This window comes from Archocentrus centrarchus, chromosome 9, assembly GCF_007364275.1.
Source record: "Archocentrus centrarchus isolate MPI-CPG fArcCen1 chromosome 9, fArcCen1, whole genome shotgun sequence".
NCBI lineage: Eukaryota > Metazoa > Chordata > Actinopteri > Cichliformes > Cichlidae > Archocentrus > Archocentrus centrarchus.
Genome location: NC_044354.1, coordinates 9,859,080 through 9,882,275, shown reverse-complemented (window position 1 = coordinate 9,882,275; position 23,196 = coordinate 9,859,080). Strand labels below are relative to the sequence as shown.

Genomic DNA, 23,196 nt, shown 5'->3' with positions numbered 1-23,196 from the left:
TATCAGATGTCTGTGGACCAAGCTTGAAGGTGATAGCATTCAGGGAACAGTGATCCAGGATCCGGTGCGTCAGGTTTACCCCTAGGCATATGACTAACCCTGGGCTTGTATCGTCATGGAAACATGCCTGAGCCTAGAGCTAGTGTAAACATCTGGCTGTCCAAGAGGGAGAGAGAGGGGCAGCAACTGCATCCATGTGAAGAGAAGTGGAGTCTTTAGAGAGTGTGCTCTCTCTCTGGCTTTGTGTGTGTGAGTCTGGGAGAAGGAGATTCCAGGGCCTTGTCTCATTATGTTGGCTGAATGGAAAGAAGATAGGATACCTTTCAGCTGTCGTGTAATGGAAACACGTTAGCTTAGTACCTCTGCGTGTGTGTGTGTGTGTGTGCACATGCAAATGTGGCTTTGCAGTCATTTGGATAGACAAAAGATTGTGTTTTGTATTTATCTTTTGATATCGCTATTGTTTATTTCATAACATTACTCCATGCCAGATAATATCTGGATTTTGTAAAGCATCTGGGAAAATTATTTTTTTTTATAAGTTTCCAGCTGAGCTGAATATTTTCCAGCAAAAGTTGCGTAAGCATCACAGTAAATCTGAAGTGTGTTTGTATGATAATTGCTTTCATTCTGCCATAATAAGTTTCAGCTCAATCTTAGTCTCTGCATTCTATTGCTTAAAAACAATGTGGGTGGCCTCCTTAAGGATATACCCTATAAAGAAACAATGCCATGCTGCAGTCACCGAGTGATAGATGACCACTGTTTCTTCTGCTAGCTGTGCCTCGATCCCATCATGTCAGAATTTTCCAGAAGGTCCCTAATGCTTGTCGCAGCCTCAGCTCCAAACTCTAACCAACCCCATTCCCAGATGTGCCTTTAGATAGATTTTTCCCACCACAGACCATAACTTCCTGTAGCCAACCATGTTCCATCTCCTACACTCAGCTTTAAATGTCCCCTCCTCTTTGCATTTCCAGTACAATACCTGTAGCGAGTCCTGTCATTTCAAGCTAGGACTAATGTCTGTGTGCCCTCTTTCCAGTCCTTCTACCTGACTGGAGCCAGCCTATGTCTCACTCTCATTCCCAGACATAGCTGTTTCCTCCCTACCCCTCTTAAATCACCGTTCCCAGTTCCAACCATAGCAGCACTGCATTGCCACACTGCCATGCCAATTGCAAGTTGCCCAAAGACCTCTTTTCAAAATTACCCTGCACACTAATACAAGCACATATTCAGAGATGCTCAGTGTTTAAGATCAGCATGTCTTGGTGCTTGTTAAAATAAACCAGCTAAGGTAATAAAGTTCCAGCATGAGCTCTGTAACGTCTGCCCCAGTCCCCGTTCCAGCTTGACTTGTCTCCTGTCCCAGACTGTGGCTGCTGGGTGTGCGTCAGCACAGCTCCTCGGCTGGCTGACTCTGTCTAGGAATCCAGTCCTTCCTCCACAGAGCTCCTGCCCCTCTCTTCTCTGTCAGTAGAGGGAATGAAGCACAGGGAGCAGGCGATAGAAAGGGTACTAAATCCACAATGACAAGGCCCTATTAAAAGACGTTTTTTTCTATTTCATTTAATGACTTTTATTACCAGCTGCCCCTCTCTCTTCGATTTGGCAATAATAACAACAGGGGAATGCAGCACTCAGCGTTATCCTATCTGATTCTCCCTTTCACTTTTTTTTCTTTTTAATGAATTCCACTTTGCACCAATGGGCTGCTGAAATAAGCACAAAGCAGTCCAAGAATGTGTTTACTGCAGTGGGGGGGTTAAATGTGTATATATTTACTGTGCGTGTGTGTGTGTGTTTCTGCCTTACATGCATGTATGTATATCTGTAATAAAGACGTCACACCATCGCTAGTTCAGAGCTTCTCTATGCGGTTTGGTCAACAGCTGTTTTCACCTCAGAAGCCAAACATTTTTGGATCAGCTGAAAGGCTACAAATAATTTTTTTTGTGTGCGTTTGCGTGTTGCACATAATCACTGTGTGCTTTGCTCACAGAGTAGAAAGTTACCTGCTTAAGAGCAAGCATTTTGGTCTATCCCAGACAGATACACAGTATAGCAAAAAAAAATCTCACCTTTTCATTTTAGTGAGTGTATAATTATTGTTGATCTATATTAAACTAAGAGGCCAGGGCGTTCTCATAAGAAGGCAATCATGGCCATAAGGATATGAACTTTGACTTTGATTCCGGTGGATCTACCTTCTAAAGCTACTTCTGGGGCAGAGCGCCTCCAAATACCTGTACAGCTTATAAGTAAAGGCAGATTCTTTCAGTCTTTTTTTTTTTTTTTTTTTTTTTTATCTGTGTGTGAATATGAGAATGTGCATGTGTGACTTTGTGTGTTAATGGCTCACTGATCGTGTTTATGGCTGTGTGTGTCAGGCTGAATAAAGGTGAGGCATGTTAATGATAAGAGGGTAGATGACATTCCCGTCTGCCATCATTCCCACCCTATCTCGTTTCCAGTCTTGCAAGTACACACACTTCCACACATGCTTTAACACACACACACACACTTGCTTGCCTCACAGTGCCAGGGCGCCAGTGACTAGGCGCCTTTGAATAAACAACTGCAGAGGATGAGGGTTTACCTGTCACTGACCCCTGTTGCTCACACACTTACATACTGATAGAAGTGTTCACTCATTGACTGCTCCTTCCCCCATCACTAAACTGGCCCAGTGTTGACCTCTTCACCTGATCCCCAGGGATTTTCTAAAGTCAAAGGTCAATCTGGTCAGACTGTCCCTCCAGTGGCTTATTGCTCTGCTTGAAAGGCAGGACCCTGCTTGGATTATTGTTTTCCAATAAATAGCGCCCGACCAAAGGAAAAGGCAGCTTGCTTCATTGAATGCATGCTTGCGTCTTTTGCACGTCCCAATAAGCAATTTCTCACCAGAGAGATTGGTCCAGGAGGAGACAAAGAGTATGCCCACTTTTGTTGCCCCTTTGAGGAACAATTTGGAATCTGAGCCAGATTGAGATGGGGGTGGGGGTGGGGTTACACCCTTCTCTCTTCTTGCCTGGCAGGTTCAAGTGCCTTGTGAGCTATGTAGAGGAGGAGATTTTGAGAGTGCAAGGTGCCTCTGGCTGTGCCTGGTCCAGCGATGTCGTGGCGGTGTGGCATGTTAGACATGCATTCATTCCTTTGTGGCAGAGCAGGGTTGAATAGAGCTGGAAAGGCTCTCCAGGCATGAGAGAAACAGAGACAAAGAAAGAGAATGAGAGAGATTCAGAGGGAAGGAGTAGAAGGCTTTCAAATGACTATGGAATTTAGCTTGCCCTTCTAAAGGGTTTTTTCTTTCTGTCTCGTCTCTCTCTTCCTTGCTCATTTTTTTTTTGCTAGTTTAGTTTTTGTTCATGTTTCATTCCTGCCCTCTGTCTTCTTGCCAACCTATTTTCTTGCTCTTCTACTCCTAATCATTCCATACCTTCATACATGCACTCCCTCTCTGTGTTTCTAAGCTCCCATTGTCTCTGTTTCTCCCCTTCTCAATTTTCAAGTTTAATTTTCCAAACCAGCTAAAAGACACCCACATTGTATTTTGGGCTCCTATCTAGATACAGCATGTTTCCATCAAGCTTCCTGTGTCTAGTCCCAAAAGAAGGCTAACTAGCTTGCTCAGTCCTCCTCTCTGTGCTTTGCTAGAGCTAGCAGTCTGCATCCAGATCTTAGGGGCAGTCGCTGTTCCAACATTCAGAAGCTCGCTGTTTACCACTGGATTTATGAGGGAAGCATGACTTGGCCTACTTGCTGTGGTGTGTCTTTGCTGGTGTTTTCAAATGATTTCATGTTTTTTTTTTTTTTTGTTTCTTTCTTTCTTTTGGCATGGCAGGCCATCCTGGAACCTTTTAAAAGTCAGCACTGATGAGTGCAATAAACACATTGACTGTTTATTGCACTGATCAAGTTACTTCAGCTAGGCCACAACCTTAAACCCAGCTGAAATCCTGACTGATCAGGTGATCTGAATGCTAGCCCACATTAGCTGATAAACTTCCACTCATCCAAATGGCAAGTGTCATATAGGGTGTGCTGTTTAAGATGCTTTAGAATACCCCCAGTTGCTTCTGCAAGCATCTGCAAGCTGCTTTGCAACCCACCTTCACCCCAGCTCCTCATTTTATTGCTCTTTCTGACCAAATCAATGTCAGATCCATTGTCATGATGCCTGCCCTGTTCTCTGCTGGGGTGTTTGCTGCTGCTCTCCCCACTTCCCAAGCATTTGCATGTTTGCACATGAAATGGAATGCAGGTTCCCAAGCAGAGCCAAATACAAATTACTGCAGATGGAAATAACAATCTTCTTTTGACTGAAATCTGGTTATGTCAGTCCCATGCACTTCTCACCGAACAACACAGGTGTAGCATGGATGAGGTTCACATGCTAATATTGTTGCCTGACATTGTTGAGGATGACTTGCCTGCCATTGTGTGTCACTGCCAACCTGTCTGTCTGCATTCTAGCCCAGACTCCACTATCTGTCTGCCTGGCTGTCTGGCCTGGCTAGCTGTTAGCAGGCTAGCTGTCCCTCCTGGGTGGCTACATCACCTCACCCAATACCCCCCTCACAGCCAGTGACAGCCCAGCCCAGGGAGACATAGGTAATGGTCCTCTCTGATGTACACCCTGACTCAATTGAACTGGATGGCAGACACACGCCTAAAATAACAAAAGGAGGAGAGAGAAAGAGAGGGGGTGGGAAGGGAGAAGGGGAGGGAAGGAGCGAAGCGATCGATAAAGCAGGGACACATTGCCTAATAAAGATTTATTCCTTTTTTTTCCCCCTCGCCATCCGCCTTGGCAGGGCAGACAGGGAGGGAGGAGGAGGAGAGAATGTGATTAGTGGACTTCTTCTCCCAGGGTGCTTCTGATAGCATGTGTGGACGCATGCATGGCAGTATGTTTGCCCCAGCGCGGCGTGTGTATTTTTGCATCTCAGTGTGTTTATCGCATGTGTCTGTCTCTCTCCCAAGAGCAAAAGGGGTTAAAAACAGTCTCTGTCGTTTGTTCTGCCAGCAGTGGCACTAGCAGCTGCAGCTGTGTCCCTGCCTCTCTCTTCCTGTCAGCTAATATTTAGTTAATCTTTGGTCTGGGACCTACGGGACTGGCCGGAGCTCCTGGTGCCCCATCCATCTCACACTGATCTATATTCCACGCTGGATCCCTGTGCCATTAACCACTACCAAGGGGAGGAGAGGAGGGGATGGAGGGGCTCAGAGGTAGAACTAAGAGGAAAGGGCAGATGGGTGGAGGTAGAGCCGTAGAGAGACAAGAGAGTGATGGAGAGGAAGCAATAGAAGGAGGAGGAGGGGTAGCTGTCTACCATATCAGCGCTAAATAAGAGGAAGGAGGTGGGTCAGCTATTCCAGACATGGCAGAAATTGCTCCTAATAATTTAGGGGAAAATGCAGCACAAAAAATATGCACAGATTGTTTTTTTTTTGTTTTGTTTTTTTTAACTATGCAGCTCTGCATTCATTCTCTCCCACCTCCTCTTATTTCCTACCTTACTGGATGCTGTCCCGATTCAAGTCTTTTATATAGAGGAGCAGGTGGAATTACTTCAATCCAACAATAAACAACAGAGAGGTAGAGTGTTTCCACAAGGAGGTGTGAAAGGTTGAGGAGGAAAAGGGCAATGTAGGTGGTGGAGGAGGAGGATGGGAAAAACAAAAAAAAAGAGGCAGAGGCGTGGGAGTGAGTGATCCATATGCAGTGAGTGGGCCACTTCATTGATATGCATTGTGTAGTTATGAGGGGGTCCACCTGCGAAGGCTCCAAGTGCTGAGTCACTCACTAACGCACAGACTAAATGCTTTTATCCCAGACGCCTCGTCCATCTGAATGGAATATAATAGGCCGTAAAGTGCTTTGCTAGCAGCGGCTGCTTGCCCCATGGCAAACCCTTGCCCCTCACTCTCACTCACCCTTCTCCAAATCTCATTTCGCCACTTTTATGGAAACAAAGTGTGCTTAGCTTTAATTACATTGTTTTTTCAATGTTTTTTCCCCCTTCTTTCCATCTTTCTTTCCTTGTTGTTCCTCCTGCAGTGTTTTTCAGGCAGCAACACAGAGCTCTCTCTCCTCACTACAGCCCTTCTGTCTACACTCCCTGCATATCTTCCCCCTCCAGTTAAGTGTGATCCCTCTGCTGCTGCTGCTGCTGCTGCTGCTGCTGCTGCTGTGTGTGTGTGTGTGTGTGTGTGTATTTTGTGTATGGGGCACCTGTTTGGGATCTCGGTGTGTGTTCAGGGTCACGCCTGCAGGTCGTGCGTAATGAATAGCAGAGCTGTTGGCGAAGCACAACTGGTTGGGAAAGGAGGTAGCCAAAGAATAGCTCACCAGTGACGGAAGGAGAGGAGGAGGATGGATGGATAGATGGAGGGAGGGAGGGAAGAAAGGAATGACGGAGCGAGAGGACCAGTAAGGGAGGAAGGGAAGAGTGGTTGCGAAGCCAGTGAGCCTTAACCACCTTCTGTCAGTCTGTCTGCTCTCAGTGCTGTTTTCTCTCTCCTCGGAATCTAATGGCTTTTCCACTGTCCTCTTTCCAAACCTCCCCACCCCCTCACCCCCTTCTCTCTTCTTTCATCTCTCTCTCTCTCTCTCTCTCTATCGCTATCGCTGTGCTATTTTTTTTCTTATTCCTCTCCATCTCTCACTTTCCCAGTTAAAATTCTCCAGCGAAGTCTCTGTGCTGTCTTCCCTTGCTACCTCCCCTCCCTTTCTCTCCTTGTGTCCTTCCAGCTGCTGGCCAGGGGAACAGCTGACTAAATCTAAAGCTGGGGCCCCTGGCTCTGGCCCTGGCCCCAGCCTCAGCCCCAGCTCTGCCACAGCCTCCTCCTATTCTCAGCCCCCCTTCCTCCAGCCCTCCCTCTGGCCTCTAGCCCTGGCTCCTCTCTCAGCAGCCCCAGCTCAGCCCTGGCCCTGCCTCTGAACCTCGGCTCCAGCTTTGCCTGACTCTCAGTGGTTCCTTCCAACCATCCCCCTCCATCCCACTTTGGAGCTGAAAAGCCTCAAAACCCTTCTCTTTCTCTCTCGCTCTGTTTTGCCTATAAGCCTGCTGTCTTGCTTTCTCTTTTCCTGTGTGTGTGTGTTTTTTTTTTGTTGTTGTTTTGTTTTTTTAACTGTGTATTTCTCGTTACTTCATTTGCTCACCCTCCTCCCTGCTCTGACAGGCTGTAGCTGGGCCCCTGGTACTGTCCCAACATATCTGGACTGAGGCCTCATCCAGGTTGGCTGCAGTTCAGTTCTCTGGCTCCTTTACCCGACATCCATTGCCAGGCATCTTCCTCTCTCTCTGGCTATAATGTTAGTCACTGTAACTCAATGTGGCTCGCTTTACTCCAAGCCACACTCGGCTTGTACATTTGGTCGTTTCTGGCTCAGCACTTCCTGTGAAGCTCTCAGACTCCTTGTGCGTCTCCTTCGTCTCCTCGACTCTGGTTTCTGTGCATCTCTTTAACTTGTGTGGACAGGCTCAGCCCCAGCACAGACACACACGCTAGGCACACAAAAGCGTGCGTCGTGTAAGAGTGTGAAGCATATGACACATGATTGGCAGTAGGGGGAGGATGGGGAAAAGCAGTGAAAGGGGAAGTGGGCCTTGTCACAATTCTAGACAAGCCGGGGGCTCAAGTTTGATCGCTGCCCAGGGAAGGAAGCCTTTGTCCCCCCCCCCCCCCCCCCCCCCCCCCCCCCCCCCGCCTCCTCCCTAACCTCTGAGGCTGTCAGAGTGAGGGTGCAGGCTTATGTGATTAGGTGCAGGCCCAGGTTCCGTCATCACTTTTCTGAGCAGACGTTGCCCACAGAAGACACATGCCAATACTCTTCTTCCTGTCTGACACCAAGCTATTCTGAAAAGAGCGACTGAGGGACTGACAGGGTAAAGTTCAGATTGCACCCTACAGCTACACTGGGATACACATTCCCTTTGAGTGGAAGTGGGCCACTGTAGCCCAGGCATGAAAAATAAAGGTCTCTTCTATGGAAAAATTTGCTGTTCTTCACTCATTATTCAACCCATTCCTGTCTATCTAATGCCCACAGCATCTTTTTTTTTTCTCCTGCCCTTGTTGTGTTTGTTGTCAGTTTTTGTTGTTATGTTTTAATTTTGTATGTGTGCAGAGAGAATTGAGGGGTGGGAGCAGCAAAAGTTTCCTTTGGAGTCACGTTTTCTCTTGTTGATTGACAGACGCGGGATGATGAAAGCGAATCACACAGTCCCACAGACATCAAAGGTTCCTGTCTTCCCTCACTTATTGGCATCAATGCACAACAACCCAGTGTGGATTCCTCAAAATAAGGGGGGGGGGGGTGGCAGGAAGGAGCTGCAAGAAGTAGAGGCATATGACAAAAGAACCTACCGTCCAAACAGCTAGAGGGGGTAGAGTCAGGCTAAATAATCAAACCTAAGCGCTGTAACTGAATCGGACTGCTTTTCAAGAGCATTTTCAATCAAAACGGGCTTTTGATGTGCACTGATTCTGATACCAGGGATGTTTGAATAGAGAAATAGTGACAGGCTTGAAGTTATGAAGAACTCTGCTTTGGGGCGAGCTTTGGTCCCTCACTTTGAGGTTCTTTCAAAATCCTTTTTTTTTTCTGGTGTGCATGTTTTTGTATGGACCAGTGCAACAGTAATTAACTAAGTGTTAAAGCTGAGATGAAGTAAGCCGCTTGGTTCTGCTCTCCTAACCTTATAGACTCCCTCCCTCTCCCTCTCTGTCTCTCTCCCTATCTCTCTCTCTCTCTCACTCCCTCCCTTTTATCCTTTCTCTTGTTCAGGATGGCACCCATTGACTGCCTCTGACCTAATTTGGGCAAATTTCACTGACCTACTTCATGGGTGAATGCTGACTTGCCCACGGGAGGTGATTCTCTCACACACATGCACACATAATCTTTTCTATCCTTATGGTTATCATGCAGGCCCTCAATGTCCTATACAGTAGCTGTGGTGGTGGTGGTGGTGGTAGGCATGTGCCCCCTCTGCTCACCCCCTTGTTCCCCAATCAAACTCCCCTCTATTCTCTCCTTCTTCATCAGTCTGGCATCCCAAATGAACATAATGAGGATATCAAAGTACAAGCACATAGTAAAATATAAACAAAGCAGTTGGCCTTTGTTTCATGTGGGCTCTGAGGTGACATAGCACTTCACTAGTCTCTGAAGAGACATAATCAGCATAATTGCGTAAGGATATGATTATTCTTCTGTCATTTATGAAAATGCTAATTTGAGACAATTTGATCAATTAATCTGGAAGTACAGGCAATCACAGTTATTCTTTTTTTTTTTTTTTTTTAAAGTTTGAAGGATACAGACTGTGTTCCTACTGAGCAATCTGAGAATTAGTCTGTTAATGTACTAAAAATGAATTCAAGCATCATTGCATTCCTTTAGCAGATTAATTCCCAGTCGACTGGACAAGGTCCTCTGGAGGGTTTTTGGAAAGGGTGTTGTCATTCTTGGATTACTTTTCCCCTTTTTTAACGTGAGGATGATTATTAATAGACTTCTCTGCCTACAGCCCTCCACAAGGACATGCTTGTTGGAGGGAAGTCTAACCTAAATCTGTGTTTTGGTCACGCTTGTGTTGTTATTCTTTGCGAGCTTTTGTGCAGCTGTGGTTTTGTGCGTTTGACAAAGAAGGTATTTATGTTTATATTTTTATTGCCCACATATTTCCATGGCGTGTGCCCCCTGAACGTACACGCATACAGACCCACGGCGGACAGGGATGTGTTGTCATGGCAACAAATACGGATGTCAACAAAAGAGGCTCCAGGGTGAATATTGTCCCCCTCTTGTCCAGCAGGGTGCAATTTATCTCAATGTAGCCATGAAAGGCAGCTATTTACATGAAACAAGAGCTGTTTCTGGGAAATAAGGGTCTCTCTGAAGGTTTTGATGTCAGCTGCCTGCTTTTAGCCCAAGAATGGAAACCTTAACCATCCAGAGAGAGAGGGAGAGGAGTGAGTTGTAAACCTACCGAGAGAGCTCAGTTCCCCCCCGTGTGGTTGCAGCTCTTCACCCTGAAAGTCTCTCATCCTTTCCCCTTCAACATGCTTACAGAAGGCCGAGCGTAGTGTGTGATTTCAGATGCTTACAGTTTGCACAGAGTAAATCTGACTTCCCACCCCCACCCCCTTTGCTTTATAGCTTATCCTTAAGAGAGTGGTGCTAACATCAACGTCAATATTTACAGGAATAGCCCGCAGGCAAGCGAATCGACCACCTCGATTCAGCAGAGACATCAACCTTTCTCGTGCTCCCCCCTCCTTCCTGCCGGCTCTCTTCTTTCCCTCACTTGTCTTCATCCCAGCTATTCCCGTTCTCTGCACCAGCCCGTCGATCAAGGCGCCAGGTGGCTGAGTTATTTGTCTTTGGGTTGCCTTTGTTTTGTATTTGTGTGTGTGTGTGTGTGTGTGTGTGTGTGTGTGTGTGTGTGTGTGTGTGTGTGTGTGTGTGTGTGTGTGTGTGTGTGCGAGTACAAGGTGAGTCCTGTATGCGCGGGATCTTTGACAGGGCCACGGCTTTGACACAGGCTCAGCGACTGTTTGAGAGATGCTGGATGACGCGTGTCAAGTGATATTAAATGTGAGAGAACCTCCCCTCCTTCCTCCATCCCATCCCCCAAACCCCCACTCTGCCCATCCTGCCACCGTGGACTGTGTCTGCTGTGGTTAGTGTGAGCTATGACACGTTCCACTGGGGGTTTTTAGGGGGGAAGGCGGCACATCTGATGCATGAAGCCTCACATCACTTCGGGTATAGAGTGGAGAGTTTGGCTGTATGGAGGTCAGCAGATATACAGAGGAGTAGATACAGAGCACAAATACCTTACCTGTGTCGGGTTACACATGCATTTCCCTTTGTAATTGTTAAAGCTGGTTATTGTGTCAGCTACACAGTAGCAGTGGCAATGACACTTACTTGATATTTGAACATTAATGGGTGCATACTGTAGGGGTTGCAGTGTTTTTGTCTTATCTGGGATGTTTCTGTAAAACCAGGTCACTTTCAAATAGACCACGTGCCTATTTCTAAATTTTATATGTGGATTTATTTTCTTTGTGCTAAAAGACAATAAATTATATACAAAGCGACTATCTTTTTTGTCAATTTTGTTGTGGTGCTAAAACACGTGCGTGCACCCACCTCCATCTGTGCCAGGTAAGGCTGAAGCATGAGTAGCGTGCCAGCGGGCCTGATATGCTCTAACGGGACAGTCTGAGCTCGGTGGTGGTTGGGAGGATGCGGGCAGAGGCAGCTTTACGGCAGGATGTAGCACGCGCCGGCAAGCAGAGAACAGCCAGTGTGACCTCAGTGACTCCAGGAAAGAAGGGGTTAAACAAAAGCCAGCACGGCTGCATTGGCTGCGTTACGCAAACTGGCGGCTGGCTGGAGCTGAAAGGGGAAGTGCTGAGCTCAGAGGAACACTGGCTCAGAGCCATCGCTCCCTCCTCCCTCCTCCGAAACTCCCCCCTCTTTACCTCCCACCCCCACCCACCCTCCTCCCCACCTCCCCGCTACAGCTGAGTGCTCCCCATGCTTCCCACCGCCAGGCGTGGTGATGTGTGTTTGTGTGTCTGTGGGCCTGTGCTGGAATGCAGCTTCCCCCTCGGCTGGGGCCTGTGTGTGTGTGTGTGTGTGTGTGTGTGTGTGTGTGTGTGTGTGTGAGTGTGTGTGCGTGCGCGCGTGCATGTGCGCACGTGTTCGTGTCTGTCTGGAATGATGCCTCCCCTTGTCTGTAGTGTGACGTCAGTACACACACAACAGGTCAGCTTAGGGCTAGGCAACATTCTGGGCGTGTGTGTGTGTGCGTGTGTGTGTGTGTGTGTGTGTGTCATGGGAGGGGGAACAGAGGAGGAGTCAGTTATTGGAGAGAGAAAAAGGAAAGAGGAGGGGCTGTTTGTGAGCAGAAGGAGGTTGACTGCAGGGAGTCACTGAAGCCAGTATGCGTGCATGCATGAAGGAATCATGAGTGTGTGTCAAGGGGTGGGGTTGTGTGTGCGTGCGTGTGTGTATGTGTGTGTGCGTGTCTCAAGTGTGTCGGGTGACTTTCCAAATGAAATGGGAAGGGTAAAGCGAGTAAGGTTATTTCCTGGCGTGGAGAAGTGAACCTAAAAACACACACATAACCCACGCATGTGCGCTCGCAGTCATGCTGCAGTTTTCAGTCCAGTGCCATTTGTGCCCAGCTATTTTCATATGCAAATAAATTCTGTTCACTTTCAGCAACATTAACTTTCACAGTGGCTTTTTTGTCTGTGTGCCATGCTGCATTTACAGAATCTTTTCACTGCACTTTTTTCGGTTTTTACCTTTTTCATTATCGCTTTTAATATTTGAGCTTTAATGGGAGGACAAACTTCTAAAAGCTGCTTCATCGCCGAAGGATTTCTGGGTCAAAGTTCAGATTAAGTGAGAGAAACACATCTGTAGTTGAGTGTTGAATGCCTTTTAGCACTTTCTGCATGCGGATTTTGCATAAGAGTTGACAAACACGCATTACAATAATCCCTGTTTATTCTTTGTTCACTGAGCAATCTTTTAAAACAACACAGACCAGCTCATTTTGATCAAGACTCGTTAGTGTTCTACTGTCTCAACTTGCTCTATAGGTTTGTCATCAGGAAAGATACTCAAGTGTAGCAGACAATGACTTTTCAATGGATCCCTTTACCTCCACGTATAGCTTACGTAGCTCTACTGGGACAGACCTCTGCTAATTACACACATTAATTTCCAGCCAGCTGTAATTTCATTCACACTAATGAACCTTGCACATGGATTGGGATAATGTATAGTTAATGTACAGATGGGAGACAGAATTAGCAGGCTACTGACCTATTCAGTGACAGAAATTTGTTGGATAGCAGCTAAAGGAACAGTTCACCCAATACTACACAGGTGAAATTACACCTAATAGTAACTTTTAGACTTAAGCAATAAATAGTTAAATGTGATAGCTTGCTTTGGTAGATCAAAATTTTTGTTTTTTTTATTAAACTTGTATTATCTCCAAAGGATAATGATATCATGATTATAATATCATGGTAATTGTTAAGGTTTTTGACGGCAGTAGTAAAAAGAGTGACACACTGAGGTTGCTTCTGTTTGTATAGTAATTAAGAAGCTGCCACCAGGAGCCATTTATCAAGACTTAGTGCTGATACTGGGAACACAGATAAACAGCCAGGCAAAATCCACCTATCAGCAGGGAGAATGGCTGAAATATCCTGGCACTAAACGAACCCCTTGTTTAAAGAACAACTTCCCGTTTCTTTACTTCAGTTTTTGTACCAATTAAATGACACGAAGTGTTACAGGTGTTGTTGAATAACTTCTACCTCTGGACAGAGTCAGGCAGACTTTCTCTCAATCACACAGGTCTAGAGTCACAGGTCGCAGGGAAAAAATGTTTATTCCCGAACCAGTTGGGGAGTGGTTGCCAGATGTTGATGGCATAAGCAGGGAAACTGATAGCTGAAACCCTAGTCACACATGCCTATAGACTGGTTGGTGACCCCCTGGCAAGTGCAGGTCATTAAGGGATAAATGTGTATTTCTTGACCAGTTGTTGGCAGTCGAAAGGTGAAATTGGTCGCAAAGAGGTATATATTGCTGCATCAAAAGCCTCCTTGTGATTGCTTTGGTTGCTAGCAGGTTGCTAGGAGGTTGTCACAGTTGCCCGTAGTTTGCATGAAAGACGCCAACTTGACTGCAAACACTCAGCAACTACTCTCCAAGCAGAGACACAAACCGAAAATGAAGAATTTTCGCCTCAAAGTAAAAGTGGTGGCTGCAGTAGTGCGGCACAGCTTTTAAGCTGTGTACACACAGCACAGTGATTCACTTTTGATTGATTGATTCACTCCAGGCTTAGGTTGCCTAGGTAACCTTCCAATGTATTTACTATCAGGTCATATGTCATTCTCACTGGTAATTATTTCAGTTGTTCACCTGGAAGTCGTTTATCCCACCTATTTCCTACCACCTACGGTCATTTCACCTGTAGTCACTTGAAGTTGTGAAATGTCATTCAATTTCTGGGGTTCCATTGTGGACTTTGAAGGCGAAGACAGCCTCAGGAGGTCATCAGCTAGTGTTCTCTTAGCAGTCTATCCCAAGCCCAGATAAATTGGAGGATTGTGTCAGGAAGGGCATCCGCCGTAAAATCTGTGGCAAATCAATATGCAAATCCATCCGTTGTGGCGAACCATTGGGAACTAAGGGAGCAGCCAAACATACCTCCTTCTTCCAGTAGAAGTTATAGAGTGTTTTCAGGTAAATTGGCATCTTCCATGCAAAATGCAGGTGACCTCCTTGTGATTGCAGCAAAGCAATCACAAGGAGGTTTTTGTCACCAGTTTCACATGGCAAGTGCCAGCAACCACTCGCCAACCAGTCGGCCAATACACATTTTTCCCTCTTGATGGGTGGTTGCCAGATGATCGCCAGCTGGTCTCTAGGCATGTGTGACTGAGGTCTAAGCTACCCAGATTGGTGGCTCTAGCTTGATATTTACTGTAAAGACAAAGAAACAAGCTTTTACAGACTTTTCATGTCTTCACTTCAGTTTTTTTTTTAAAACAAATACTGATACAGTATATTGGAGGTGGTCACTGGCAGATTTATTTACTTTTTAAATACACTCAGGCTAGCTGATTATCCCTGTCCCCTAGATGAATAAATCTTTCCCTAACACATTTTTACACGAATAATTATTATTCTAATTAATATTCTGCTAACACTCTAAAAATTGTTCTACTATTTGCTGTGGCTTATCCTGTTTTTTTGTCTTGTCTCAATCCCACCCATGAACAGAGGTTTCACTGTCTTCCCGTGCTGGTCATCTTCCTCAATGCCAACCTTTAGGATCCGTCAACAGAGCAGTAACACCATCTCTGTCTGACAGACCCAATCCAGCAAAATTAGAATCCATTTTGAAAGTGATAGTTAGAAAATTGCAAGTCATTCCTGATGTACCGCGTGGCAACGAAGTGGCAGCAGCCCAGTAGTCGACTGTCATTTCAACCGCCAGCTGATGACAACTCCAATCACCCACACATCCATCAGCGTGCGCATACACTCGCACATAGACACAAACACACAGACATGCACATATACTTTCCTTCCCATCCCTATGATTAACATTTAGATTTTGCTGTCAGAATCTCAAAGGGAAGTAAAAGTATTGAAATTCATAGAAGATCTCAGAACATTAATTTATGCTCGTGTGTCTGTCGGGATAAGCATTCGGACTGGGAATATGTGCATGTGTGTGTGTGTGTGTGTGTTGGTGCACAAATGCACATGTGCAAATGTGTGGGTGATGAAAACACACCCGGGGAGGAAAAAGACTTTTTTGGTCCACCAGTGGGTTTGAGGCATAAATATGGCTGCCCCTGAAACTCAGTTGTGTTATTCCAGCCTGTCACATACCTAGGACACACACACACACGCCTGGAGCAAGGTCTCCTGCAGAATAGCTCTGATCTCTGTTTATAGTCTCTGTATGGGTTCTTCCTTATAGGACCACACACACATACATTGTTACTCACACAGGCCTACTCTTTAAGATGCCGAATAGCCTTGTGTATGTCTTTGTAGACTTATTAATCGGGCCAGTTCAAGGAGCTGCAATGTAGGAAATGCTCCTTTAACTATGGGTGGGATGGAGTGTTAGAGGTGGGGGCTGCCCGACAATTCTCGCCCCTTTTCCAACCTTGTACCATGGCTTGGCTTTTCTTCAGTTGCAGTTCAGATGTCCTTTCAGCAGGGCCTCTCATTTCTGTCCAACCAAATAGATTGGATTCTAGTCCAATAGCCTTTTCTCTGTGAGGTTTAAGCAGGCTATCTTTGGTCAACATAAAGTAGGATCCCATGTTAAAGCTCACACTGCTACAGGTGGTCCCCTCCGGATCAGAGAAGCTCTACCAGGCCAGAGTCGGATTTAGGTGTTGCTCTCTGTCTGTCTACAGCCCGTGAGGTAATTTGATTAATGTGCAAGGCTAAAGTGAATCTGTGCAAGCGAATGAGCCCTAAATATCTATTTGCGCTGGCTGTTTCTACCTCTTTGCTTTTGTTGGCTTGCTTTCACACCAGCCCATTTGTTTCATCTTGTTTTTTTTTTTTTTGTTTTGTTTTGTTTTTTTTTGTTTTGTTTTTTTTTGGGGGGGGGGGGGGGGTGTAAATCCATCATGTATTCAGAATAAATTACACACAAACTCACTCTCTCACACACATACAAAGGGTGAGTGCTGTCTGAAATGCAGGGTGCCATATTAGATTTAGGCGACAGTCACTCATGGACCAATTCATCCAATAAACTTAATGACCTTCCCACTGCTGGGCCTGAATTTTCTCCATTGACTTGGAATCTTAATTTGATTGCGGAAATATATGTATGTTGTTCAATCTAATTTAGTTCAGTGATTTTTAGAACACTGAGCGCTTTTGTGCTTAGCCAAGCAAACCCCTCTCCCCACTGACTGCCTTCATGTGGGAAGCTAAATCCTGTTTTATAGGGACCGTATAAAGGTGGCATTCTTCCGTCACAGCGGACATACGTCGAAGGAGTTGCAGGTCTTAGTCCAGGTCTTTCCTCCCTGAAATAAGAGCAGGAGTCTGGTATTTCTGGGGCCCCTTGTTTTTGAATAGACAGAAATGGTTGTAGCTGGTCAAGACATTGCATACTGGCTTATGTGCACTTACACAATTTAAGAATGAAAGATAGGACGAAGGGCAATATGAAGGAATGCTTTGATGTGGGTCCCCCAAAGAGTGTGGGTGGTCCACATCTATCTATCTATCTATCTATCTATCTATCTATCTATCTATCTATCTATCTATCTATCTATACACACACTCATTCTCACTCAGTCTTTCACACACACTGTCCTTGCCTCCTTCCTCAGTGTTTTGGGCCAAGTGTGATTTCACCAGGGCGGTCAGAAGGGGTTTCTAGGGCAACCTCACAGAGGCCTTGTTCTAAAAATGGCCGCCATGGTTACTTTGAAAGCCAACACTGGGCTCTTGAACATGCACAGAAAAGAGCCCTGAGTACCACTCGGGGAAGAAAGCTGGGTGGACTGGGTGAGGGGGAAACCAGGCTCTTTAATAGCTAGCACATGAGACATTGAAGGTTTCATACCCACCCAACCAGGAGTCAGGGGAGGTGTGTGTGTGTGTGTGTGTGTGTGTGTGTGTGTGTGTGTGTGTGTGTGTGTGTGTGTGTGTGTGTGTGTCTAAACAGTAATATCCCTGTACTCAGCGCTTGGCTAAATTAAAAGGGCATTTTTGGCGTGGGGGGCAGGTTTTGGTGCCCAGACGATTGGACGGGGAAAGGCGAAACTCATTACCTACCCATCTGTCAGAGAGTGAGAGAGAAAGAGCTGTGGGAATGTGGATGGAGGGAGGGATGGATGAAAAGGGCTTGGAAGAGGAGAGATTGAGAATGCCTATTAAAGCAAGGGAAACACGACAGAATTTTGCTTTTAAACACGTAAGTCTTTTATCACTGTTCAGGTTTTCATACTCCATGTGTTTTGAATCCAAAAAGTATCCCTGTTAATTTTCTCTATGAGAAACAAAAACATTTGTTGAAAAAAAGTGCAGCTGGTTTTACAACTGTCTGATAAATGTGTGTGTGTGTGTGTGTGTGTGCGTGTGTACATACACATTTGTGTGTAAGAGTGTATGCGATTGTATCAAAGGTTCATTTTTGAGCTCTCTCAGCCCCACATGTTTTTGATGTTCTCTCTTTCTCTCCCCTCTGTGGACCAGGGGCTACTCTCAAAACACAAGCTCGACACTCTCTCTCTCTCTCTCTCCCTCTCTCACACACACACACACACACGCGCGCGCACGCGCAAACTAACAGACTAAATGTAGCAGCAAGTATTCCGTTCATTTGTACGTTGTTCTACAACTTAACAAGTTAGCTTTCCATTCCACAACCAGGTGCACCATGTAAGCCTTTTTGTCTAGTTTAAGATTGTCTCAGTGCAGCTCCGTCTCTCTCTGTCTCCCACAGCTGGAGACATATAGGCTTTGATCACTGCAGATGCGAGTGGTTGCCATATTTGATCCACACTCAATCTTCTGTGGATATTGTTAACAAACATGTGTTTCCTCTGCCAGCTGGCTTTCAGGATGGAAACGCATATCTCCATGGCAGTGTTGTGCAGTGTTAGATTCTTGCAGCCAGCGCTGCCTAGTTCTGATAGTGCAAGGCAAAAGGGCAGCTATCACAAGACATGGCTCTTTCTCTTTTACAGATTGCACTCATACTCATGCTAATGGAGCTTTTGAATGTTTTATTGATAGATTTATATTAGGGCTAATGAACCTATTGCAAGGATTCTCAACCAAGGGAGCAAGCACCCAGTGGACACAATAGCTCAACTAATCCAAAAGTTTAAAAAAAATACAATGTAATTTAATAATTGAGGGGACCTGAAGAGGTTGGAGAAGAAAAGTTGATGGTCAACCAAAGTTAACAGATATGTAGTGGAAACAGGCAAATAGTAAAACATGGTTTAAATAGCTCACTGCAGGTACAGCTAACAGTTGAATTTGTTAACAGTATAGATAAACAGGTGAAACTGTTAGCTAAAGATGCTGGACGGGCAGTTATTAATAACTAAAAGTATGGCTAGTAGCTAAATGTTAACTAAAAATATGGATAAAGAAATGAAATTGTTAGCTAAAAATAATCAATAAAAAAGGTTGAAATAGCTAGCTAAAATTATAAATGAGTTTAAAATGATGAGCTAAAGGCACGCCTTGTTGAAATAGTGAGATAAAAGTATAAAAAAAAAAACAGCTGAAATTGTTAGCTAAATGAATAGTTTGAAATTATTAGGTAAAGGCATGGCTTGCAGTTGAAATTGTTTATTAAATGTACTGATTAACAGTTAAAATATCAAGAAAACGTTCAAATAAACTATCAAAATTGTTAGCTAAAATAAAGAAACTGTTATCAGCTAAAGACATATTGCATTTGAAATTATTAGTTACATTTATTGAAACATAGTGAAATGAAAGTTAAATAAGCAGTTGAAATTTCTGGGTAAAATTGTGAATTAAGATATTAAAATGATTAGCTAAAGGCATGCCTTGTAATTAAAATTGTTGGCTAACAGTTAAAATGATGAACAGTTGAAATAGTGATAAATAGATAAACTTGAAGGGATAAACTGTTGAAAATGGTCATCAAAGACGACGCTGGTCTTAATTCACCTGCTTTTTTTATTGTACTCCTCGAGCACAAAGAAAGAATGAACTCTACTTTGACCTCTGTTTAGCTTTCCTGTATAACCCTCAACTCATTTCCATCTATATCCTATAAAATATTCAACTCCTGCCCCTCCCTTCATACCAAATGAAGAGGCCCAGAAAACACTTTGATATATGCGTTAATACATGCTTGATATCACATCGATGTGTGCGCTCAGTCCTTTGATAAACATATTAAAGATATGTATGTCTTTGCCTCGTCCACATGAATTTCAGAGTTCTCTCCTGAGCACATAAATGCATTCATAAGCTACTCCCGGTCTCTCCTAACCACTCCCATTATTAATAAATGCATGATCTCACGCTGTGCCTCAGTGTGTGCATGTACACACACACGTGTGTCTCTTTCATATGCTCATGAGTGTATGTTTTAGACCACTGCCGGGGACCCCCACCTGGCTCATTCATATTTATTCTCGAATAATGACTAACCACGCCTCTGGATGGTGCAGTCAGGACAAGATCAAACATTATATTCAAATGAAAGCCTGTATAATTCATACTGGAAAAGTCAAACTCACTGCTCACTTCCTTATCTCTTTCTCAATTCCTCTTGCTGTGGATCAGCAGTTTCCTGCATCTAGATTTCTGTCAGGCCCATTTACTCTCACTCACAGTAATGGTAGTAGACTACAGCTGGTCCTGATCATACTGATAAGAGAACACGGGGCTTTTGGCAGGTGACTGCAGCCGCGTGAGTCTGTTTAGCATAACTCCATCCTAAGTTTATTCATTCTTTTAGACAATATGTACAGTAGTGTAATTTAATAAAGGGTACACTTAGTGAACTAAGTAATCTTATTCCGTTATAATACAAACCATCTTCTTGTTGCCTCTGTGTGTAGACCAAGCAGCAACCTTCTTGACAAAAAAAAAAGTAATCCAAGTGCCAAAAGCTGAACTTCCTTGAATGGCGACTTTAGAGTTGCTTCATAAGTGAGTCAGTCTCCATACCATGTAAAACGCCCAGATTTAGAGCTTACATCTTTAACACAACAAACAACCAAAAAAAATTTTGGTTCTACAGACAACTGTATTTTTTTAGTTTCTTATTTTAAATGTATTAAGGCTTTAAGTTATGCATTATATTATAGGGACGTGGCAACTTTTAGCGACAAGTAGGAGCCAACACAGTCTCATCTAGTTTTTGCTTATACAGTGCTGTGAAAATGTATTTACCCTTCTCCCTGAATTCTTATGTTTTACGTATTTATTACACTTACATGTTTCAGATCATCAAACAAATTTTAGTATTAGACAGTGATAACCCAGGTAAATACAGAATGCAATTTTTAAATGATTTTATTTATTAAGAGGAAAAAAACTTTCCAAACCTACCTGGCTCTATGTGGAAAAATAATTGCTCCCACCATTGACAAATCATGAATTAACTGTGATTAACTAAATTTTTTTGGAAAGCTGTGTTCAGTTTCACTAACCACACCAAGGCCTGATTACTGCCAGACATGTTGAATCAAGAAATCACTTAAATAGAACCTGTCTGACAAAGTGAAGTAGGCTAAAAGATCTCATAGGGCAATACATCATGCCATGATCTAAAGAAGCAGCTGAGAAACAAAGTCACTGACATCTGTCAGTCTGGAAAGGGTTATAAAGCCATTTCTAAGGCTTTGGGACCACAGTGAGAGCCATTATCCACAAATGGACAAAACTTGGAACAGTGATGAACCTTCCCAGGAGTGGCCAGCTGACAAAATTACTCCAAGAGCGCATCAATGACTCATCCAGGAGGTCACAAAAGAACCATGGGAGGGTTCCAAGGAGAAAATCACTGCTGACCAAAAAGAATAAAAAGGGTCCTCTCACATTTGCCAAAAAACATCTTCACGATCCCGAAGACTTTTGGGAAAATAGTCTGTGGACTGACTAGACAACAGCTAAACTTTTGGGAAGGTTTTGTCCAGTTACATTTGGAAACTAACACATCATTTCATAAAAAGAACATCATACTAACGGTCAGACATGGCGGTGGTAGTGTGATGGTCTGGGGCTGCGTTGCTGCTTCAGGACCTGGACCATCTCCAATTGAGATTCTTTGGCATGACCGTAAACAGGCCGTTTGTGCTCGAAAACCCTCCAGTGTGCCTGAATTAAAACAATTCTGCAAAGAAGAGTGGAACAAAAATTATATATTTGCTGTATTTGTTTAATATTAAAATTTATTTGATGATCTGAAACCTGTGTGACAAAAAAAAAAGGAAGGTGGGCAAATACTTTTCTCACAGCACTATACATGATCTCTTCTGGCTCCAATAAACAAGACAGCAGTAGCCAAAATGCCAAACGCAAGGCTTTAAAATGTGAATCCATTACCAGTGGCTGATGTCGTGGTGGTTATGTCCATCTTTTATATACAGTCTATGTCTAGTTGTGTAATGTTTTGCTTGACTTGATGTTTTAGTTGTAAAGACAAAAAGAGGAAGAGAAGGATTAAAACACTTTCCTAAAAAAAAGCACATTCTCTTTTGTTTCTAACTTCTTCAGGCTTCCATCTGAGCGGCACAGTGACGGACCCTGCCACCCCCTCGTCCCCAGAGCTCGTATGCAGTGTCAGCGTCAGCTTTGATCGTTGCAAGATCACGGCGGTAACATGCACTTGTGGAAACAAGGACATCTTCTACTGCGCCCATGTAGTGGCGTTGTCGCTTTACAGAGTACGGAAACCAGAACAGGTGAAGCTACACCTGCCTATCTCAGAAACCCTCTTCCAGATGAGCAGAGACCAGCTGCAGAAGTTCGTCCAGTATCTGATATCAGTGCACCACACGGAGGTGCTGCCTACTGCGCAGAAACTGGCTGATGAAATTCTGTCACAGAACTCGGAGATCAATCAGGTCCACGGTGAGGAAATGCGTGTGTGTGTGTGTGTGTCTTTGCAACGTAATGGGTATGTTTAAGATCACATGTGGGTTTTAACGGCCTCTACATGCGCACGTATTGACTGTGAGGGGAAAGTGAAGAGTGGCAGGATCAATGTTACTCATTAATAAGAGCCAGACAGTAAGGAGAGATTCTGTGCCTGTAATCAACACTATAGACCTGTTCTTTACCTCTGAGAGAGAGAGATATATAGCAATGCAGAGGTACAAATGAAGAGGTTAGCATACAGATTTGTGCATCTCTGATTATCGATGCTGTACTTGCTGTTTACCTAGATGAGGTACGCAGCAAGTACAAACAGAAGGGCAAACAACTCAGAAAGGAAAACAGGATGCATAAAAAGGTATGAAAAAGCCTGGATGTGTTTTTTTTTTTGTTTTTTTTTGTTTGTTTGTGTTACTGCTTTGTAACTGGAGAGGTGATGAAGAAGGCAAAAAGAAGTCACGGAGAGAAGTCCAAAAATAACGGGACACGGGAAACAGACTTGACAATGGGAACCTGAGAAGGAGGGCCAAAAAAGAAGAGAGGGAACAGAAGAGGCCAAGTCTTTTGTGAATCAAGAGATCTGTCAACAAGCCATCGATAACTCTGGAAATGTGAACTAACTCGCGTTAGCAGAGCCCGTCCTGTTCAGATTCTCAGTTTGAGTGTCACCTTGGCTACTTCAGCTGCACATGTGTTTACCTTTATACTTTATGAGAATTATGAAGAATCCAAAAGAGGACAGAGTGTTGGGAAAGGCACGTTTAAAATTCAGCATGTTACTCATGTATTTAACCAAGTTAAATCTCAAACAAATATAACTTTGATGGCACTAATGGGATTAATCTGTTTATTCAAAAAATGCAGTTTAATTACTGAGGACGGCGCTAATGAAATTACACTATATTAAAATAACTTTTTTTATGCAGCATGTTTGTCTAGTGTTATGATCAGATCACATTACTGAATGGTTTTGCTGATGTGCTCTC

At 44.2% G+C, this 23,196-nt stretch overlaps 1 protein-coding gene across 1 annotated transcript in view; it reads left to right on the top strand.

The window, feature by feature from the left end:
- LOC115786348 (zinc finger SWIM domain-containing protein 6) overlaps positions 1-23,196 on the top strand; it is a 47,768-nt gene that overhangs the window by 5,141 nt on the left and 19,431 nt on the right. The window contains exon 2 of the mRNA XM_030738467.1: positions 21,830-22,186. Within this exon, the coding sequence (XP_030594327.1) occupies positions 21,830-22,186 (357 nt within the window). The remainder of the gene's footprint in view (positions 1-21,829; positions 22,187-23,196) is intronic.